The 16,795-nt window shown below is 34.2% G+C and overlaps 3 protein-coding genes across 4 annotated transcripts; 1 reads left to right on the top strand and 2 right to left on the bottom strand.

Annotated features, from left to right (window-relative positions):
* Nucleotides 1-2,130: 2,130 nt before the first annotated feature.
* LOC110739144 (phytolongin Phyl1.1-like) lies at nt 2,131-3,829 on the bottom strand. The gene has a single exon (XM_021919606.1). The coding sequence runs from the start codon at nt 3,199-3,201 to the stop codon at nt 2,380-2,382; it is 822 nt and encodes a 273-aa protein (XP_021775298.1). The 5' UTR covers nt 3,202-3,829; the 3' UTR covers nt 2,131-2,379.
* Nucleotides 3,830-6,390: 2,561 nt separating this feature from the next.
* LOC110739143 (glycerophosphodiester phosphodiesterase GDPD4-like) lies at nt 6,391-12,842 on the bottom strand. 2 transcript variants are annotated; one of them, XR_002514737.1, is made up of 10 exons: nt 12,143-12,842; nt 11,355-11,441; nt 11,066-11,163; nt 10,260-10,320; nt 9,424-9,504; nt 9,130-9,222; nt 8,025-8,114; nt 7,161-7,288; nt 6,786-7,023; nt 6,391-6,645 (listed from the first exon to the last, which is right to left on the bottom strand). XR_002514737.1 is itself a non-coding variant. In XM_021919605.1 (9 exons), the coding sequence occupies exons 1-9, from the start codon at nt 12,347-12,349 to the stop codon at nt 6,858-6,860; spliced, it is 1,011 nt and encodes a 336-aa protein (XP_021775297.1). In that variant the 5' UTR covers nt 12,350-12,842; the 3' UTR covers nt 6,391-6,857. The 2 variants fall into 2 exon arrangements, 1 of the variants encoding a protein (XP_021775297.1); XM_021919605.1 differs by having other exon boundaries at nt 6,391-7,023.
* Nucleotides 12,843-13,404: 562 nt separating this feature from the next.
* LOC110739097 (centrosomal protein of 128 kDa-like) lies at nt 13,405-16,587 on the top strand. Its single transcript, XM_021919550.1, has 9 exons — nt 13,405-13,453; nt 13,543-13,629; nt 13,830-13,963; nt 14,522-14,580; nt 14,661-14,715; nt 14,798-14,827; nt 15,959-16,063; nt 16,211-16,258; nt 16,345-16,587. The coding sequence occupies exons 1-9, from the start codon at nt 13,405-13,407 to the stop codon at nt 16,585-16,587; spliced, it is 810 nt and encodes a 269-aa protein (XP_021775242.1).
* Nucleotides 16,588-16,795: the final 208 nt, after the last annotated feature.

The following is a 16,795-nucleotide window of genomic DNA, read 5'->3' as shown; positions in this document are numbered from 1 at the left end:
AATAAGTTTACACAAAATTTATTAAAAACTAGTTTTGATAATTTAGAACGCTTGTTGGAACAAATTGTATTAGCCTGGTTTGTAACGTGTAACATTTGATATTTTGCATGAAGCTAGAATATACTTCCTCCCATATTCTTTTATTTACAAGGTAGCCCCTAGGCATTAACGTTTATTTAATCTCTTTTAAAGTGCGTCTAGATGTTATGTAACAAGTAAAAGAAAACGGAGGATGTAACAAGTAATAGTAGACTCCTTAATTCAAATAAATCTACAATTGCAAATTACAAGAATATGGTTCATCAAAATGACATGCTGTATTATACGAAGTATATCCATTTCAGTGACACAAGTTTCAAGGAATGAAGGTCTGAATAAGATTTTATGCTCTCAACGTTTCTCCACATTAGCCTGCTTGAAATCCGATTCAGTTTTGTGTAACTTGATCTAAGCATGAGTAACAAGTTGCAATGTAATATGTAATTACTGTATATAATATAGTTCCATAGCTACTTAATTCCATGTTACGTATACGAATTCTTATCTGTAAGATGTATGCACCGAGAACTTGTATGCTACTCGTATTAAACAAGCGTTGTCTCTTCTATAACCTGGCCTTATGGGCTGTAGCACCTCCAACCACTTATCAACCTCTTTTAAGGCATGGTAGGACTGTTGGAGTGTTGTCTGAGTTGTCTCATTTAAACAACAGCTGATCATGTCTGACTCAACCAAAATTAAGCCGGGATTGGGTTGCCATTTGCCAACCTGATTGCTCAAACCATTATTTGAGGCTGTGTACCTGTGTATCTATGCATCACAAGCAATTTTTACTCCGCACGGGTTTTGGTTTTAAGCCCAACCTTGCTCGGCTAGGTTTCTTCCTGTTAGAAATTTCTCGACTAAAAACCATAGCCAAACTCCTGATAACCTCTCCAACTATAAGAAAATGCCTCTAAGTAACTAAGTATGCTGACCAATGTTTGAGCTTATCAGGAAACCAAATTAAATTGTGCCAAGCTAAACAGAGAAGGGACAATTAACGTATATATGAACTCATGCATCAGCCAAAAGTCGTATGAACTCATGCATCAACCAAACGTCGTATGAACTCATTCATCAACTAAACGTCTCACATTGTTGAACTCGATCCAACCAATGATCCAACTACTGCTCTAGTGCTCTGCTTATGTCCTTTGGTCCATTTCAAATAAAGTCTTACTTGACCATTATCACTTCATGCATCAGTTTACCAAAGTCTACTACTGTAATATGGATTTGTTCTTTCTCTTCATAATAAGTGTATTTATATTTTAGTGTATGGTAAATCAGATGGGCTTAATTGACAAGAGTAAGAGGCAAGTATAAACTCCATATGTATAATGTATAAAAGGATCGCTTGGTTCAGAGTTGATGGAAAACGCTATCAGAAACAACCTGGTAGTCCAGCAGAAATAAAATCCTTCAAAATAACTATTTTACTCGAGAAGTTTCAATTTCCACTAAGACATTCCCTTTTTTATTTTTTATTCTTTCCCTTTTGCCAATCGAACTTGAATGTAAACAGGTCTTACTATTCATAGGCTCTTGCGATGCATATTAAACTCAAAGCTAATCTAGAACAAGTCTAACTGCCTCACAAGTACACAAAACCTAGGTCTCACAGAGTCACAGTCATCATCATCATCAACAACAACAACAAAGCCTTAGTCCCAAAATGATTTAGGGAGTCACAGTCATCAATCAACAGAAAATTAAAACAATGATACCTACCAGTTATCATGAAGCTTTTTTACCAAGAAAGAGAGCTACATATGTATATTATCCACACACCCCCCTCCCCCCCCCCCCCCCCCCCCCAAAAAAAAAAAAAAAAAAAAAAAAAAAAAAACGTACAAAATGATACTATATTGTGCTACTAAGAACAAGTGTTTATTATGCAAACCAATTCACAAGAATAACATGTATGAGCTAACAAAGGTTATTTGGCCAACGTAATTGACCTGTTGAGCATATGTCTAAGTGCCCTTCCATTAATTATACCAGGTCTGTGAACCTGGATCAGGCTTTAAAACAAACCAAACAGCTTAAGTATTTAAGTAACACTGTTGGATTTCAATTTCAACTAAGAAGCAGGAAATGCTGAGAGCTCAAGTATTGAGTGATCCTGTTAAATAATATGATAGCTTACAGCTCATGTAACATTCAAGTTCTGAAACTATAGACCTGTACACATATTCTAGCACTGAATGCTACAGAATAGGAATGTTTACGCCACAGGCTAAAAAGTAACTGCTATACATACTTCAGAATCCTGTAAAGTGATGGTTATTGGAACTATGTACTCCAATATCCATAACATTTTAAGAAAAAAATTACTCAATGACGAACACACTGAAGACCCTGACAAATCAGCAGCCAAGCTAGAAACAATAAGATGCATACTGCAGCATCAACGATAAGAACTAACCGTACTAGGCGACACCATTTTCTTCTTGTGGTTTGGGATCTCAGCCTCATGGAAGAGCTCATATCCTTGTGCAATGACAATGGAGAAACTGTTGCACCTGCAGGATTAGAGTCTGAATCACCCCTGTGCCCTCGGTCTGTAGACCTACGGTTTTCTTCAAGCTCAATACCTCTCATGGCAATCATGTGATGATCCTTAACCTTCTTGTCTTGCTTCAAGGTCTTACTATTACCTAACAAAGGCGCCTTAGTAGAAGTTGCAACTTCCACCACCTCCCCATAATATGAAACACAAGGAGATGAAGATGGGTTCGCACTACCACCATTTGCTCCGGTTTGTGAAACATTTTGTAAGGAGGTAATCAATTGACGAATCACAGGAACCAATTGTTCCTGTAAGTTAACATTGGAAGCACCCCCCTTCCGACCACCCGAACTCTTCTTGGCAATCTTCTTAAACTCGATCCTAACATGCTCTAAGAACTGGAGAAGGGCAGGATTTCCAATACCCTCATTGGCAATGGCAAAATAAACATATCCATCTTCCATCAAAAACATAAAAGTCCTCTTACTCATGGTCTGAGAATACCATCTATGGCATAGAGGAGCTTTTTCCAAACACAACGCCGCCAATTTCTCGATTTCATCGTCTCCTCCACTGTATGCCTGTAATATCCTACCCCCTTTCGCAACACAACAGTAATGCACAAAACCCTTTTCCATGGAACCCATCAATTAGCATTTAAAGTACTCAATTCCAGTCCAATTAAGCAAGAATCTTGATTCGAATAAAGTAGAATTGAACCAAATCTTCAATTAACGAAGCAAATACTAAGCAGAAAGCAATAATTTCATCGGCAAGTAATTCAAAAGCATCCAAAAAATACCAGAACAATTCCAACGCAAAATCTTCAAACTCTAGAAAAAAGTCAGTCATGATTCATTCCTAACATAGTGAATCAATTCCCACATCATAACCTAATTGAAACTCAATAAAAATTTGTTCTTTTGGATGAAGTATTACCAACAAACAAATCCTATCAAAATACAGGAAATTCAATGACAAAGTTGTTAAGAATACTGAAAAACTTATACAGAAATTTCGAAGAACGAACTTACTGAAGTAGAAGGAAGGAATATTTCTAGTGAAAGCAAGTAGAATTGCGTGTAAAAGCACCTTCTTGGAAAGCTTCCATGGTGGTAGACCTGGTCACAGGAGAGAAATTGGAAGGCAGTTTATGGGAAAGCAGTATCAGCAAAAATGTAATGATGGGGTAACTGATTTGTTCATAATTTATGGGTTGACGCGGTGTCTTGCCGGGTCAGCTTTCTTCTCCTGCTGAGAGAGCTGGCTGCTCCCCTCCTCGTTTTTTTTAAGGTGATAAATGGGTTGCTCGGATCGGATTTGATTTGAATTAATCTGTTTCAAGTCTTATTAGAGTGAAATTAAAGTGTTCGGTTTGAATTACTCATGTAACTTTTTTTCTTTTAATACTCATGTAACTTATTTTGTTATGATACAAATGATATCTTGACCTTATAGTGATTAAAATTGTGAAAACTAATAGTCAATGTAAAACAGGTCATATTTTCGAATTTTCCATCGTCATTCGTTATTTGTATTGTCATTGTAGGTCATATTTGGATTAGAAAATTTTATTTTGGTATCATAAATTTCAATTCTATTAATACTAGGTGGGGTCAAGTGCATTCGGATTTTAATGAAAAACTAGTTTAAGTTCCGTACAATGTACGATTATTATTAAATTTTATAAAGAGTTATTGTATTGAATTTTATAAAAAAAAAATTATACTCATAATACTAATTCAAAAATAAATATAACTTTAATTTTATACCTAGCTATAACAATGTCAAGATTAGTGACACTTAGACTTAATTTATACATATATAAAAAAAAAATGGTCTATGAGGTAGATAAAATTCTAAGGATAGTACCCGCGCGTGATGCATTATTATTAATACGACTTTTAAAAATAGAAAATAAAGTGTACATATATGTGTGTTAACAAAATGATTTTATTTTAAATTGAATTAAACATTAATGCAAAAGTAACAAAACTGGTTAAAAAAAAATAGTATTATCGAAAACTAGGATAATATAAAGCAGTATTATTAATAATATTTACCTAATATACTTTCATTTTTTTTACAAAAAAAATACCTAATATAAAATACTATGTATATGTAAAAATATATAGTTGGGTTTATATAGAGAATAATTATTGTTAAGAATTTAATTGGAAGAAAAGTATTTTGGATTATTATAAAATAATTTTCTTAAATAATCTGCATATAAACGAAAAGTAAAATGGGCAAAAAAAAAATTTAACCACTAGATAACATGTGTCATTCCTGGTTTCGCTTTTAGTATATAGTTTTGATAGAATTTTATGATTGATAATATTATCTATATATACAATAGAATCAATTACACTCAGAAATAAGCAACACATTAAACACTGACCAAAATATTGCGTTAATCCTTTCTAAAATAAAATAAAATAAAATTGCGTCAATCATAAAGTACTTATGGAAAAGAATTTTATGCTTAGAGTAGATCGTTTCAAGTCGGTCGGTTTACTAATAAACATTTTTATCTTAATTTATATGGGTAGAGAGTAAATTTTGTTTTTAATTTGCCTTCCATTTGAGACTACTTCCAATTCTTCATATACTCCATATTTGTCACACTTTCTTCTTCCTATTATACACAATTTATGACCAATCCCTTTGATATATTATCTTCTTCCCTTTTTTTGGTTAAAATATGGAGTACCATAACACGCAATATGATGAGACCCAATACTCCAATAGTTAGGGTTCGTTTGTCATCGCTGTGGATTTAAGTTTTTTTCTTTTTTTTTTCAAAAATCATATGATATGTAAAGGGCGGAGATGAGAATCGATCCCATGATTCTCTTGAATCGGGAAGGAGCTCTAACCACTTGAGCTATCCCTCACTCTCTTCATGATGCTCTATTACCCTTTTTTCATACATTTTCCCCCAAATATGATATTTATTGCAAAATCTCCAAACTTAATTATTAAAAAACTAAATTCTTCATTCATTTAATTTGACTACATCATTAATATGCTTGAAATCTTGCCTAATTCAAACCCTAAGCAACCCCAATTATAAATAATTGTGGACTCATGGATAATAAATACTTTGTATATAGTTCAATACTTATGCACTTTCTTTTATGACCATCTCAATCAAGTATATAAATGAATACATTACCATTTCTTTGATTTCAAACTAACTCCAAACGAGCTGAATGTAACAAGTATAAGTAAAATTTCGTACTCTTTCCAAAAAAAAAAAAAAAAAAAAAGTAAAATTTCGTACAATGAAATTCCAAATGCTAGTACAGTTGCCTCAATTAAGTTCTTTCCTAGAAATTTCAGTAGAAAAAAACCAAGCCGTAAGAAAGTTGGATTTTGCTCCATATTAGGCAATTAGGCATACTAACACATTAAACTCGAATACATGTCGCAATTGCTTGTAGTGATGTCATGCCATATATTTAACAAAATTATCAAGGAAATTTTGTAATCAAATTCCACTTGCTATTAACATGTTTCATGTCTTAGCGTAGATGACGTTTCATAACAACTTAAAAAATCACAACATCAATACACTAAGATTTTATATGCTTTCATGCATCGTCATTTTTAACTTTCTTTGCTTTAAACTTTGACCATCGTATCATTTTTTTCAGCTATAAACAAAGTTGTTGATTTGACCTTAAATTGAACTTGAATAGCCTAATCTTAACCTTTTACAATAGAAACATCTAAACAATTTTTCATCCAAAAACATTTTCTTTAGGTTTAATAAGAACAAATAAAGATGTTAGGGTAAGTACGTAAGTACATCTTATAAGCTACAGGTAATATTTTTGGAAAATAAGAGTTACATCTTATAATTATGTATAACTTTGATCGTATTATAACTGTTTGTACACAATAATGCCAGTCTCAATCAAGGAAACATTAGGAGCCTATATAGGGAGCAAACGAGAACCTACTGCATCTATTGTAATTAAGTAGAGCCTTCCTTACTGACATGAACTAGACAACCACCAAAAAAAAACAAGCCATCTGAATTCCTGCTGTTAGTATACTTCTGTACTCCCTGTGCAATCTCCAATCTGTTTGTAATTAATAAGTGTCAACATTCTGGCACTCTAAAGTCTAGAATTGATCTGAATATAAGCCGGCGTTGAATAACACAACTAAAGTTGATGCTAGTAGAATCTTTAATCTTAATCGAAGTGTTGGTAAAGCCAACCTGATTACTAATATGTGATGTTGTGGTCTTTAACTGCTCAGACGGAATCAACAGGAAGATACAACAGCATCATCAGAGCAAAGAAAAGCCTTCCTCTAGACACTGAGTTCTAGTGTCTAGCATGAGTTGCTGAAGAAGAGCTGGATTACTGGTGACAACAGCATCAACACTGTTAATTAACATATCCTGCATCGAAACCATGTCATCCACCGTCCAAGCATAGATCTTTTTGTTTCTCCTGACAAACCGATACAGTAATCATATTAATATTCCAACTTCAACTGAAATGATTAGCTTAGTCAAGCAACAAGGGTACAATGGTATGTACAAGGCGGTTGTGTAAAGTTGACCAACAAAACTCGTCAACATGCTTACCAGTGAAGGATTTGGACAAGCTTTTCATCAATTAGTGGATGGTAAACCCCAACAATTCCTGCCCTTTTCATCCTCAGCAAATTGGATCGAAACCCAGTTTTTGGATCTTTCATAACGATATAACCAACCTACAGAACACCACAAGAAGACATCAAAATATGACCTATGACATAAATATGAGAAGGACCTGAAAAGGCTTACAGAAGGAACTGCTCTAACAACAAGAATGGATGTTAACTGACTAAAGCTGTTTAGAAGAGTAAGAAAATTTGTGAAATTGTGAAGAGCAATCTCTAAAGGAAACATTCAGCAAGAGCGAGTATTAAGAGTGATTATTCTGCCGGAACTCTAAACAGGACCATGACTTGCAGGACACAGCTTCTCTGAACAAATAGCCAGCACTCACCACAAGCAAAATAAATATGCTTACCTACCAATTTACCGACCAGTGTGCCATTAATTGCCACTAGTGTACAGAAGTACTTCCTCTGTTCCACAAATATTGCAACAAGGATGAAATTACGCATCCCAAAGCACATATTATATGCTAAATATCTATAATTGTATAAGAGTAAAAATTATAAAAAGTTGATATTGTGAAAGTATTTTACGAGACGAATTTAATAAGATCCCACAGGACTATATTTTACTTTACGTATAAATCATAATACGTGGTCAAACAAACGTGATAAATAGTGTAAAAGTCCAGTTGTTGCAATATGACTAGAACGGAGGAAGTATAGACAAAGCATATTGATCTTTTCTTTAATAAATTCATGAAAAACAGATATGAAAACACAAGAATTTATAATTAGAACAGGTACTGTAGAGGGAATGATTTACAAGAACAAAATAGATGTTTACCGTAGTGTTTGGGGAGAGTCTTATAATTTCCCTCACTAAAGTGTCACTTTTTGCCCATATAATGCAATTCGTACAATGTGTTCTCTTTACCTGTAAGTATACAGTAGATAATTCAAGGTTAATGTAGAGACCAGGAGCTACAACTGAGAACTGTGAAAAGAATACCCTTGCAAATTGAGGATATCAAGTGATTATCAACTAGAGAACAACCACAATAAAAAAATAAATAAAAAAAACCTCCCAGTGTTCAACTTAATTGTGCTTATTTCAGTTCTTGTAATTAAGTGACTTGATAGTGCAACTCTTCCTAACCCAACAGCAACAAAAAGCTCAGAACTACATTGAGCATGTTTGGTAAGAGTGTTCTTGTATTTTCAACCATTACCGTTACCAAGTGTTTGGTTGGGTAACAATTACAAGGGTAATGGTATACACCCATTTGTTACCTCTCTAAAACCTTAGGTAACAATTACCCTTACTCTCCTCAAACAAAAATAAAGGAAGATAGGTTTAAGTGATTCCTTTCCATGATTAAACCAAACAAATGGAAAGGTAAAAGTTAAATGATTCCTTTCCTCATTTGTTTCTTTTCCACTCCATTTCCATTATTCATACCAAACGCCCCCTGAAATATATCAAAAGTCTAAATAAAGCGGGGACAGAATGATTCAGACCAGACAAGATCAAAACTTCTTAATCCATATACTTATTTATGTCATTAAGTGCATATTTATAAAAATCAGGAAGATTAGATATATGGAAAATATGCATTGAGGTGAATCTAAAAATACGGTCAATGTTTACCCAGACCAAGACATTAGACCTGATCAGATGAAATCAGGTTAGACCAAACATTAATAAAATCAAACCAAAACACATTTTTTTCAAGTGAAGAGAACTAATTTTGTATTGTTTAACATGTCAAACTCAGCAGTGACCCTTAATAGTTCATTTTAAAAAAATAGAAAATGAATTTGGAGATAAATTCAATTTTTTCAGAAATTTATACAGCAATAAGCGAATCAAATAGACGTTCAGTTGAAAGAAAGAAAGGATTACACTCAAAATAGGACAAAGCATACTACAGTAGAAACATCAAACTTACAACAGCTAAAATTTTCTCGACAAGACCTTTTTCATATAATGGAGGCCCAACTTTTGCATCAAGGATGACTTGCCGTACTGAACCTGACACCAACTGACAATAACAGCAACCAGGAGTCAGCTAGAAATAAATGCACTATAATCAGGAAATAATTTCTCAAAAGCGGTATTAACAAATAATGTGATGTGTACAAGAATAAGAAAAGTTCATAAATAAAGAGAAAAGCTACATTAAAAAATTCAATTATTGCTAAATATAACATGAAAATAGTACAAGTAACGAGATTTGATATACCCTTAAAGCATCTTCAAGAGTAGGAACTTTCTGATCATCAAAAACTTTTGGAAATTGAAGTGCTGCATCCAGTTCATTTATCTACATGCAAAAATTAAAGATACTGATTGCATTACTAACAAGTCAAATTCTATTTTAAATTGCAAAAAGGTGGATATACATATTCAACAGCAGGTACCAAAATCTACATATTTTATAATATAAGCAAGGACGCTTAATTATTTAATCTTGATCTCACAATTGATGCAAAAAAAAAAAAAAAAAAAAAAAAAAAAAAAAAAATAGATATAATAACCTTGTGCTGTCTCAAACTAAGTAAGGATGGGTTCGAGAAATTTTATAATTTTTTACATCCTATGTAATCCGAAGTCTTCATTTCACCTCAACACTCTCAAGTACTGGTATTTGATCTTTGACACTCTGATAGAGACCCTTGACATTTTCATATAGGAATTCAGATCAGACATATTGAAAGTTTTCATATAATAGTTGAGTCTAATTCTCAGATATACGCCATGCTGAAACAAGTACCCAGATCAGAGTAATAAACAAGAAAAATATTGCTTCCATGTGAGTTCAATCAATACAGAAGAAGGGGAAACAACCAGGATTTGTGCAGCAGTTTGGTTTACTGGGATAGAAGGTATGCAACAAAAGAGTGTCCCTTGTCCTACTCAAATTGAAGACTGTCCAGGAAGGAATATTAGTTGTATACCATATATTTATATAAGCAACGAATACAGTTCTCCAATAAGGATGTGTGTAGGAAAGCAAACCAAGTGGCTTAGAATTCTTACGGCGACAATTAGAACTAACAAGTAAACAAAGATACTCACTTCTTTCATACTCAAGTAGCCCACTCTAGAAGTATGATTTCCAGATATCCGCTGCAACTCCCTGTCTGTGCCAAATTTGAATCAATCTCAAAAAAACTTCAAAACCATAACTTTATCACTTGAATTATTGACAATTTCCAAAATAGTGCCATTCTAGAGAATTTCTTACAAAATGAATGCTAATCTCACTCCCCTTTACTTGTTCTCCCTCCATTTCTACAATGACCCCTCTTAAAGGACTCAACAAATTTCTGTGCTACAAGTGACATTTATTACTCAAAGATGTTGACATCAGCAAAAAAAATCTCTGAGATGAGCCAATAAATTGAGTAAGAAGGGGCATTCGCATAAAAAAATTCCTTGATGGCCTGACCTTATTGTTGGATAATTCTTACTTTCTTAACCCTTATATTTTCCCAATTCCAACAATGAAACTCTACAAGTGGAGAATGCTGAACCTAGTCACACAACCAAATGAATTTGATAAAGCCATAGTTGCACATAAAGAAAATCTAGATCACTCCCTCTGTCCTTTTTTATATAACAGGGGGGTTTGGCACCAAAATTAAGGCACAATGCTACCAATAAAGTGTAATGCATTGTGTTTGGTAGCGTTTAATAACTTCAAATTTCTTCTCTCTTACCCTGATACCCTCCACATGTCTCAGTTGCATGCCTAATTGGAAAAATGTGTTGGAATTCTGATGATAGTTTAATAGGAACTCCATCAAACAATAGCAATGCCAAAAATGAAAGCAAAGAAACATCATGAAGAGTTAGACAAATAAGTTGATAGCTTAATATACCTGTCATGCAGTGCAAAAAGAACTCCATCAGCTGAACAAGAAACATCAATTTCAATGCAGTCTACTCGAGAACGAAGAGCACTGCGATAGGCAGCCATCTGTAATCACCATCGAATAGAATTGCATTTAATCTCAATAGATCTTTTACATGAGGATTCCTAGTAGTTTTCTGTTATGGAGAAGGATGTGTTTGGTGGGAAAAGGGGGGGATATTTTAGGCAACAAGAACTTTACAAGTCCAAAAGTCCACCGTAGTGATCTGTAAAAGGCAATAAATAAGCAATCATACCGTATTAGGGAAAGCATTGGTCGAGTCACCACCATGAGCACAAACAAGAGGTGGGTGTCTCATCCAACCACAATTCTTCATTTGTATCTACAAAAACTCAATGTAAAGGATCTAGTCATACACCAACATTGAGTGTAACAAGGCTCGCCTAATATGAAATGAAAACCTCAGGCGTCAAACTTCCACACTAAAAAAAGGTAATACTTCGTATAAGATTCTAAGCCACTATGAAACTTGAAATTTGTATGCATTAAAACTGAGATAATGTAAGTGAAAAGCATGAAAATGGGGAAATCTTAAACACGACAACGGGGTTTATATAAGCTAGGGGAGTTCTTAATCTCCTACCCTTTTAATCTACCACTGCAAATTACTTAATTCCATATGAACTCTATCACTCTAGGAAAGTGTAGTGCTCATATGAATTAAGCATAATGTTTACAGCAATTTCCATTATACAGTATACACCCGAGTGGCCAGTGCATCTTACACTTTTTTTAAATGAACAAAATATGAGTGTGGGATTTTCGTTCACGTAGTACACCCGGCTGTACAACAGACACCTTAATTTAGCAGCGAAAATCAAAACTTTTTCCAATCTAGCTTTGAACTAAGTATAACCATACATAAATCACAGCTAATAAATCAACTTTCAATAGGATGACATCAAAGATGATCCAAGAACAACACAATTGATCATTTCTTACTTGGATTATTCAGCACCAATAAAAATCACCCGAAAATAAAGCTACTTCAAAAAAGCAGTAAGTAAAGGTGAAAATGGGTACCTGGTAAAAACGTCTAAGACGAAAGTGGAAGAAGATAGGAGGAGCAAGAGCAATGACAACCAGCAGCATTATAAGATTCCGGTAGTTTCCGGCGAGTCTCCGCCATGTACGACTCCAATTGAAGTTTGAATCATCTTTACGCCACCCAGTTTGTAGCAGCCGTTGTTGTCTCCGCCGCATCGCCGCCGTATAGTGAGGATTCCGCATTCGCCGGACTTATATAGCGGTGATTCGTGATTACTACAGTAGCTTCGTGTGAGATCCACTGTAATTATGTTTTAGCTTTAGAGGAGAATTAAGAAATGGTTCAATGGTTGGGAGATGGTTTAATTGAAGCTGATAGTGACTCATGTTATGTTTACTTTCACCTGACGTTCAAGTACTTAATGTAGCTTTAGAGGGTAGTTCACCACTTCAAAGCGGAACTAAATTGAACTGGACTAAATTGAATATTGAAATCTTAATTATTCATATTTTTTTGGATTTTTTTTAAATGGCATAGGGGAAATTAATTAGATTTTGGGATCTATTCCAAAAATTTGAAAAATAAATGTGCAAGGAATTGTTTGAAAGATAAGCAAAAACTAATCGTAATCTAATATGAAATACTATATGTTGTACTCTGTGTTCTAATCTTCCTCGCATGTGTTACATGTTAAAGGAAAAATATCAATCATTTATTGTGATTTAGTCTTATAAATAAAACTATCTTTAAAAGATTATAGACCGGATCGAGGTGTGAAAAATTATTTATCATTTCAATTTCAATGGGATGAGATACTCTAAAAGACTAGAAGTATGTTTAACTATATCTTGGATGATCATTTTAGTTCTGACCAATTTTGATAGAATAACAGGCACTTGGTCATAAAGGTGTTAATTTGATGACTGGGTTGGATTGGATATAGTTTGCTAAACCAATATTTTCATAACCACATACAAGTTAAAATCTGAATCGGGTTATTTTCGAGTCAACTCAAATTAGTTTTTAAACTTGTAGGTATTCATTAAACGCGCTAAAAAAATAAATAAATAAATAAATAAAAACTGTAGCAATCAAAATTCAAATAGCAGGAGTTGCAGAAGGGGCAGAAGCAGAGCATTTGAGTTTTGAGGTGCAAGATTTTGAATACAAAGGCTGAAACGCTCTTCAATTTCCATCAACATCAAAATCAAATCATTCAAACTCAAACAATTTTCTCTCTAACTCTCTATCACTCTCGTCTTCTTCACTTTCTCTCTCCAAAACCAGCACAACAACAATGGAGGAATACTTGCAATACATGAAAACTCTTCGCACTCAGATGAACGGTTTTCTCTCTCCTCTTCTCTCTTTCTCTCGAGCTTTTTCTCTGATTCCGACGATGAGCAGAAAACCTAATTTTCGTTGTTGCGAACAGATGTTGAAGATCAAGCGGCGAAGATTTCTGTTGAGGAGCAAATGCAAATTACTACTATTCACACTCTCGAGAAAGATCTCAACTCAGGTACACAGCATTTTTTTGTTTCCTCGTTCTGCAATTTCTGCCTAATTTTCGTCTTCGTCTTCGAATTAGATTGATGTGTTTTCATGAGCTTAATTCAAAATTACGCGCGCTTTCTGAAGGAATTTCAAATTATTTGATGCGAAGTTGTAATTTGTATAATTGCATTTATATTGAGAATGATGATTGTGACGATGTTTCAGCGAAATCGGAAACGAAGCGAGTTGTGGAGGAGACTGATCAATTGGTTAAGAGTAAAGCTGAAATATGCTCTAAAATTTTGGAGTTGCAGAAAAGAATTACCTCTTTGGAATCTGATTCCTTCAACTTGTCCCAGGTATGCATTTTTCCTAATTTGTTTAGAATTTCAGTTTACTTTGCTAGAATTGATCAATTACAGGCATTTAGAAGAATTAGAACTCTACATTGTTAGCTACATGTGTAAATTAGGAAATTGGATAGATCACTTGTTTATATGCTGATTATGACTAATTAGTAGCTGTGTCCAGTCAAGTGTTCTTATTTACTTCGTAATTGTTTACATTTTGATGATAACAACAAAGACGGTATATAAATGTTAAAATCATATATATAGGCCAAGCTCTATAGTTATTTGTTTGAAAAATTGCATGATATTTTCATCCTTGCTATCCTGCAGCATTTCATTCAGAATTTTCAAATCTAATTGTTGTAAATTTTGATGCAAACAACAAAGATGGTGTGCAAAAGTTAGATTTGTATGGCTAAGCCTAGTATTGTAGTTGTGTGTTCGAGGTTTGCAATATATCTTATCCTTGCTATTTTGCATCATTCCATCCACACTCAATGGTGCTCTGTGCTCAGTAAAAGAAAATATGCTAATAAGAATTTTGGTTCTTATGATTTTTTTTGGCAGACTTTGGAACTTACTCGACAAGAGAAAAGCAATTTTACAGCAAAAGTGCTTGAAAAGAGGTGATACAGTAGATTGTGCTTGTAGACAAAGCGCATTGATTTTGTAATAAGTTTCTGATTTGTCATTCTGTTGCTTCCAGGGCGTATTATGCCAAGGTTGTTGAGGATATGAACTCTAAATTGCAAGAACAGAAGGTTAAATATCGCTTTCTTCCCTTGTGATTTCTCACTATGTTGGGAGAGATTTGTTACCAATCTTTGGGTGGTGTTTTGACAGGACTGGCTGGATAATAAACGGCGTAATGAGGTAAGGATTGGTATTGTGTTTAAGTGGATAGTGGATTAGGTGGTTGTTGTAGCCTTCAGTGCTCATCAGAAAACTGGCTTCGTTGTCTGCACGACTCACAATAGTTTATCACTGATATTTTATTTTATATTGAAGAGCACAACCAAGTATCTATTTCTGGAGTATTGCTAATAGGCAGTTTATTATGATACTTGTGTGTGCACATGATCAAAACTATCGTCATTTGCAGTATTTCTTTATGCTTCTGTCTATTACTTCTCTAGAAACCAAAATAATTCAACGTAATTCGGTTGTTCTTTCAAGTTTTATCAATAATATTATCTCCTCACTGCAATTATATCAAATCATTGACTCATCTCCTATGAGGATAAACCTAAACCGCTAAACTTTGTTTTTGCAGCCCCATGAAGACAGTAGCATGCAAATTGATATGACTCAAGGTATAGACAATTAGACAGTAACTAGTTGGAATTGGTTTAAGATTTGATGCAGATCCTATCACAATCCTGTAACATGTCAACAACTCCCTCATAACCACCCTGAAATACAACTATACAAGGAACAGATTAACGGGGTTATTCTGGCAGCCATGATGCATATAGCTTCTCATGTGACAGAGCATATCACTATTCGTTACATTAACTTTATCTTTCCACTTGTAGTCTTTACATGTGACCTCGGTATTGTCACATAAATTCAGTTTCCATGATGCATTTAAGAGAAGTTATTTCCTGCCAATGATTTGAACAGGAAAGACCCTGCTTTATATCAGAAAGAAAATGTGAGTTTGATAAAACGAAGAGAAAAGAAGCATTTCACGCTTTTTCTGTAAAAGTTCTACATGACAAATTACACATTAGAATAGTTGAATGCCAGTATTTCTACCCAAACACCTTAGGATGGTTTTACAGCTGGCTGTTGAGAGGACTCGGAAACATTTAGTCTATATTTCTATTGATGGCTTACTCAAGATGTGTATGATGAGCTTATTCATACTATGTTGAATGAACCTTGCAGAAGAATCTAGCAAGGGTCCGGTTCCTTGTAGCTCGGTATGAACATTTTCCAGGAAGTTCTTGTTCAGGAAAATAATTGTATTCCTAGCATCTTACTGGATTATAAGCTTCATAGGGAGATGAGGACAAGATGCTTTTGCTGGAAAAATTGCACACTGCACAATCTAAGCTTGATGAGGTTATCTCTGCAAAAACCAAACTGGTTTCAGAAAACATTGAGGTTGGCTTCACTGTTATAGATTTGTGCATTTTCTTAAAATCAATTTTTTGTTTGTTATAGAATTTGAAATTTTTGCTCGACTTACCAGTGCCGTCAGACTTGGTGTTATATCTTCACTGATGCTTTATATCTATTCTGATGTCTCAGTTGAAGCAATCCATCGAGCAGTTAAAGAGTGAAATAAATAATCTCAAGGTAATGTATCTACTTTCTCCCCTTCCCACCCTCTCCTCCCACGAGTTTGGAGTTAAGTTTGTTCCTTATGTCGATTTCAATTACAGCCAGAGTTAAGTGCCACAGAAGTGATTACGCTGGAAGAGGAACACAAGGCTCTCTTGTCTGAGAAGAATGGGGAAATGGAGTACATGCAGAGTTTGCAGAACCAACTCGAGAAACTAAGGGTACATGTCAAAATGCCTTTTAACTTCTCTGCAGTTGCATGTTTGCTAAAATATACGTTGTTTGCTTTTAATTATTATGTACTGATAAAAGATGGCATGATCATAAATGTCAAGGTGTACTGATTCTACTAAATAGTATTGAATTACTTATGTTTTGTATTTTTTTAGGGAATTTCACATGTTATCAAGTGTGCATGTGGAGGGGAATACAAGGTGGAAGTGGGCCTTTGTGATATGGGGGAATAATATACCATTGAGTGATTGTCTCATTGACATCAACCGTGAATGAATTTTGCAAGTCATCATCAGATACTATCGAGTTATGGATTCA

Source organism: Chenopodium quinoa, unplaced genomic scaffold, assembly GCF_001683475.1.
Source record: "Chenopodium quinoa cultivar QQ74 unplaced genomic scaffold, ASM168347v1, whole genome shotgun sequence".
NCBI lineage: Eukaryota > Viridiplantae > Streptophyta > Magnoliopsida > Caryophyllales > Amaranthaceae > Chenopodium > Chenopodium quinoa.
The sequence above is the reverse complement of the archived record's forward strand: the minus strand, read 5'-3'. Positions and strand labels throughout refer to the sequence as shown.

What these genes read in the sequence shown, in the direction of transcription:
- LOC110739144 (XM_021919606.1), bottom strand. Translation starts at nt 3,201, where the DNA reads ATGGGTTCCATGGAAAAGGGTTTTGTGCATTACTGTTGTGTTGCGAAA.
- LOC110739143 (XM_021919605.1), bottom strand. Translation starts at nt 12,349, where the DNA reads ATGCGGAATCCTCACTATACGGCGGCGATGCGGCGGAGACAACAACGG. An exon ending in CTTTTTGCACTGCATGACAG is followed by an intron (nt 10,321 to 11,065) that starts GTATATTAAGCT and finishes TGGCACAGACAG; the next exon opens with GGAGTTGCAGCGGATATCTG. An exon ending in TCGAGAAAATTTTAGCTGTT is followed by an intron (nt 8,115 to 9,129) that starts GTAAGTTTGATG and finishes GTATACTTACAG; the next exon opens with GTAAAGAGAACACATTGTAC.
- LOC110739097 (XM_021919550.1), top strand. Translation starts at nt 13,405, where the DNA reads ATGGAGGAATACTTGCAATACATGAAAACTCTTCGCACTCAGATGAAC. An exon ending in TCTTCGCACTCAGATGAACG is followed by an intron (nt 13,454 to 13,542) that starts GTTTTCTCTCTC and finishes TGTTGCGAACAG; the next exon opens with ATGTTGAAGATCAAGCGGCG. An exon ending in ATAATAAACGGCGTAATGAG is followed by an intron (nt 14,828 to 15,958) that starts GTAAGGATTGGT and finishes TAAGCTTCATAG; the next exon opens with GGAGATGAGGACAAGATGCT.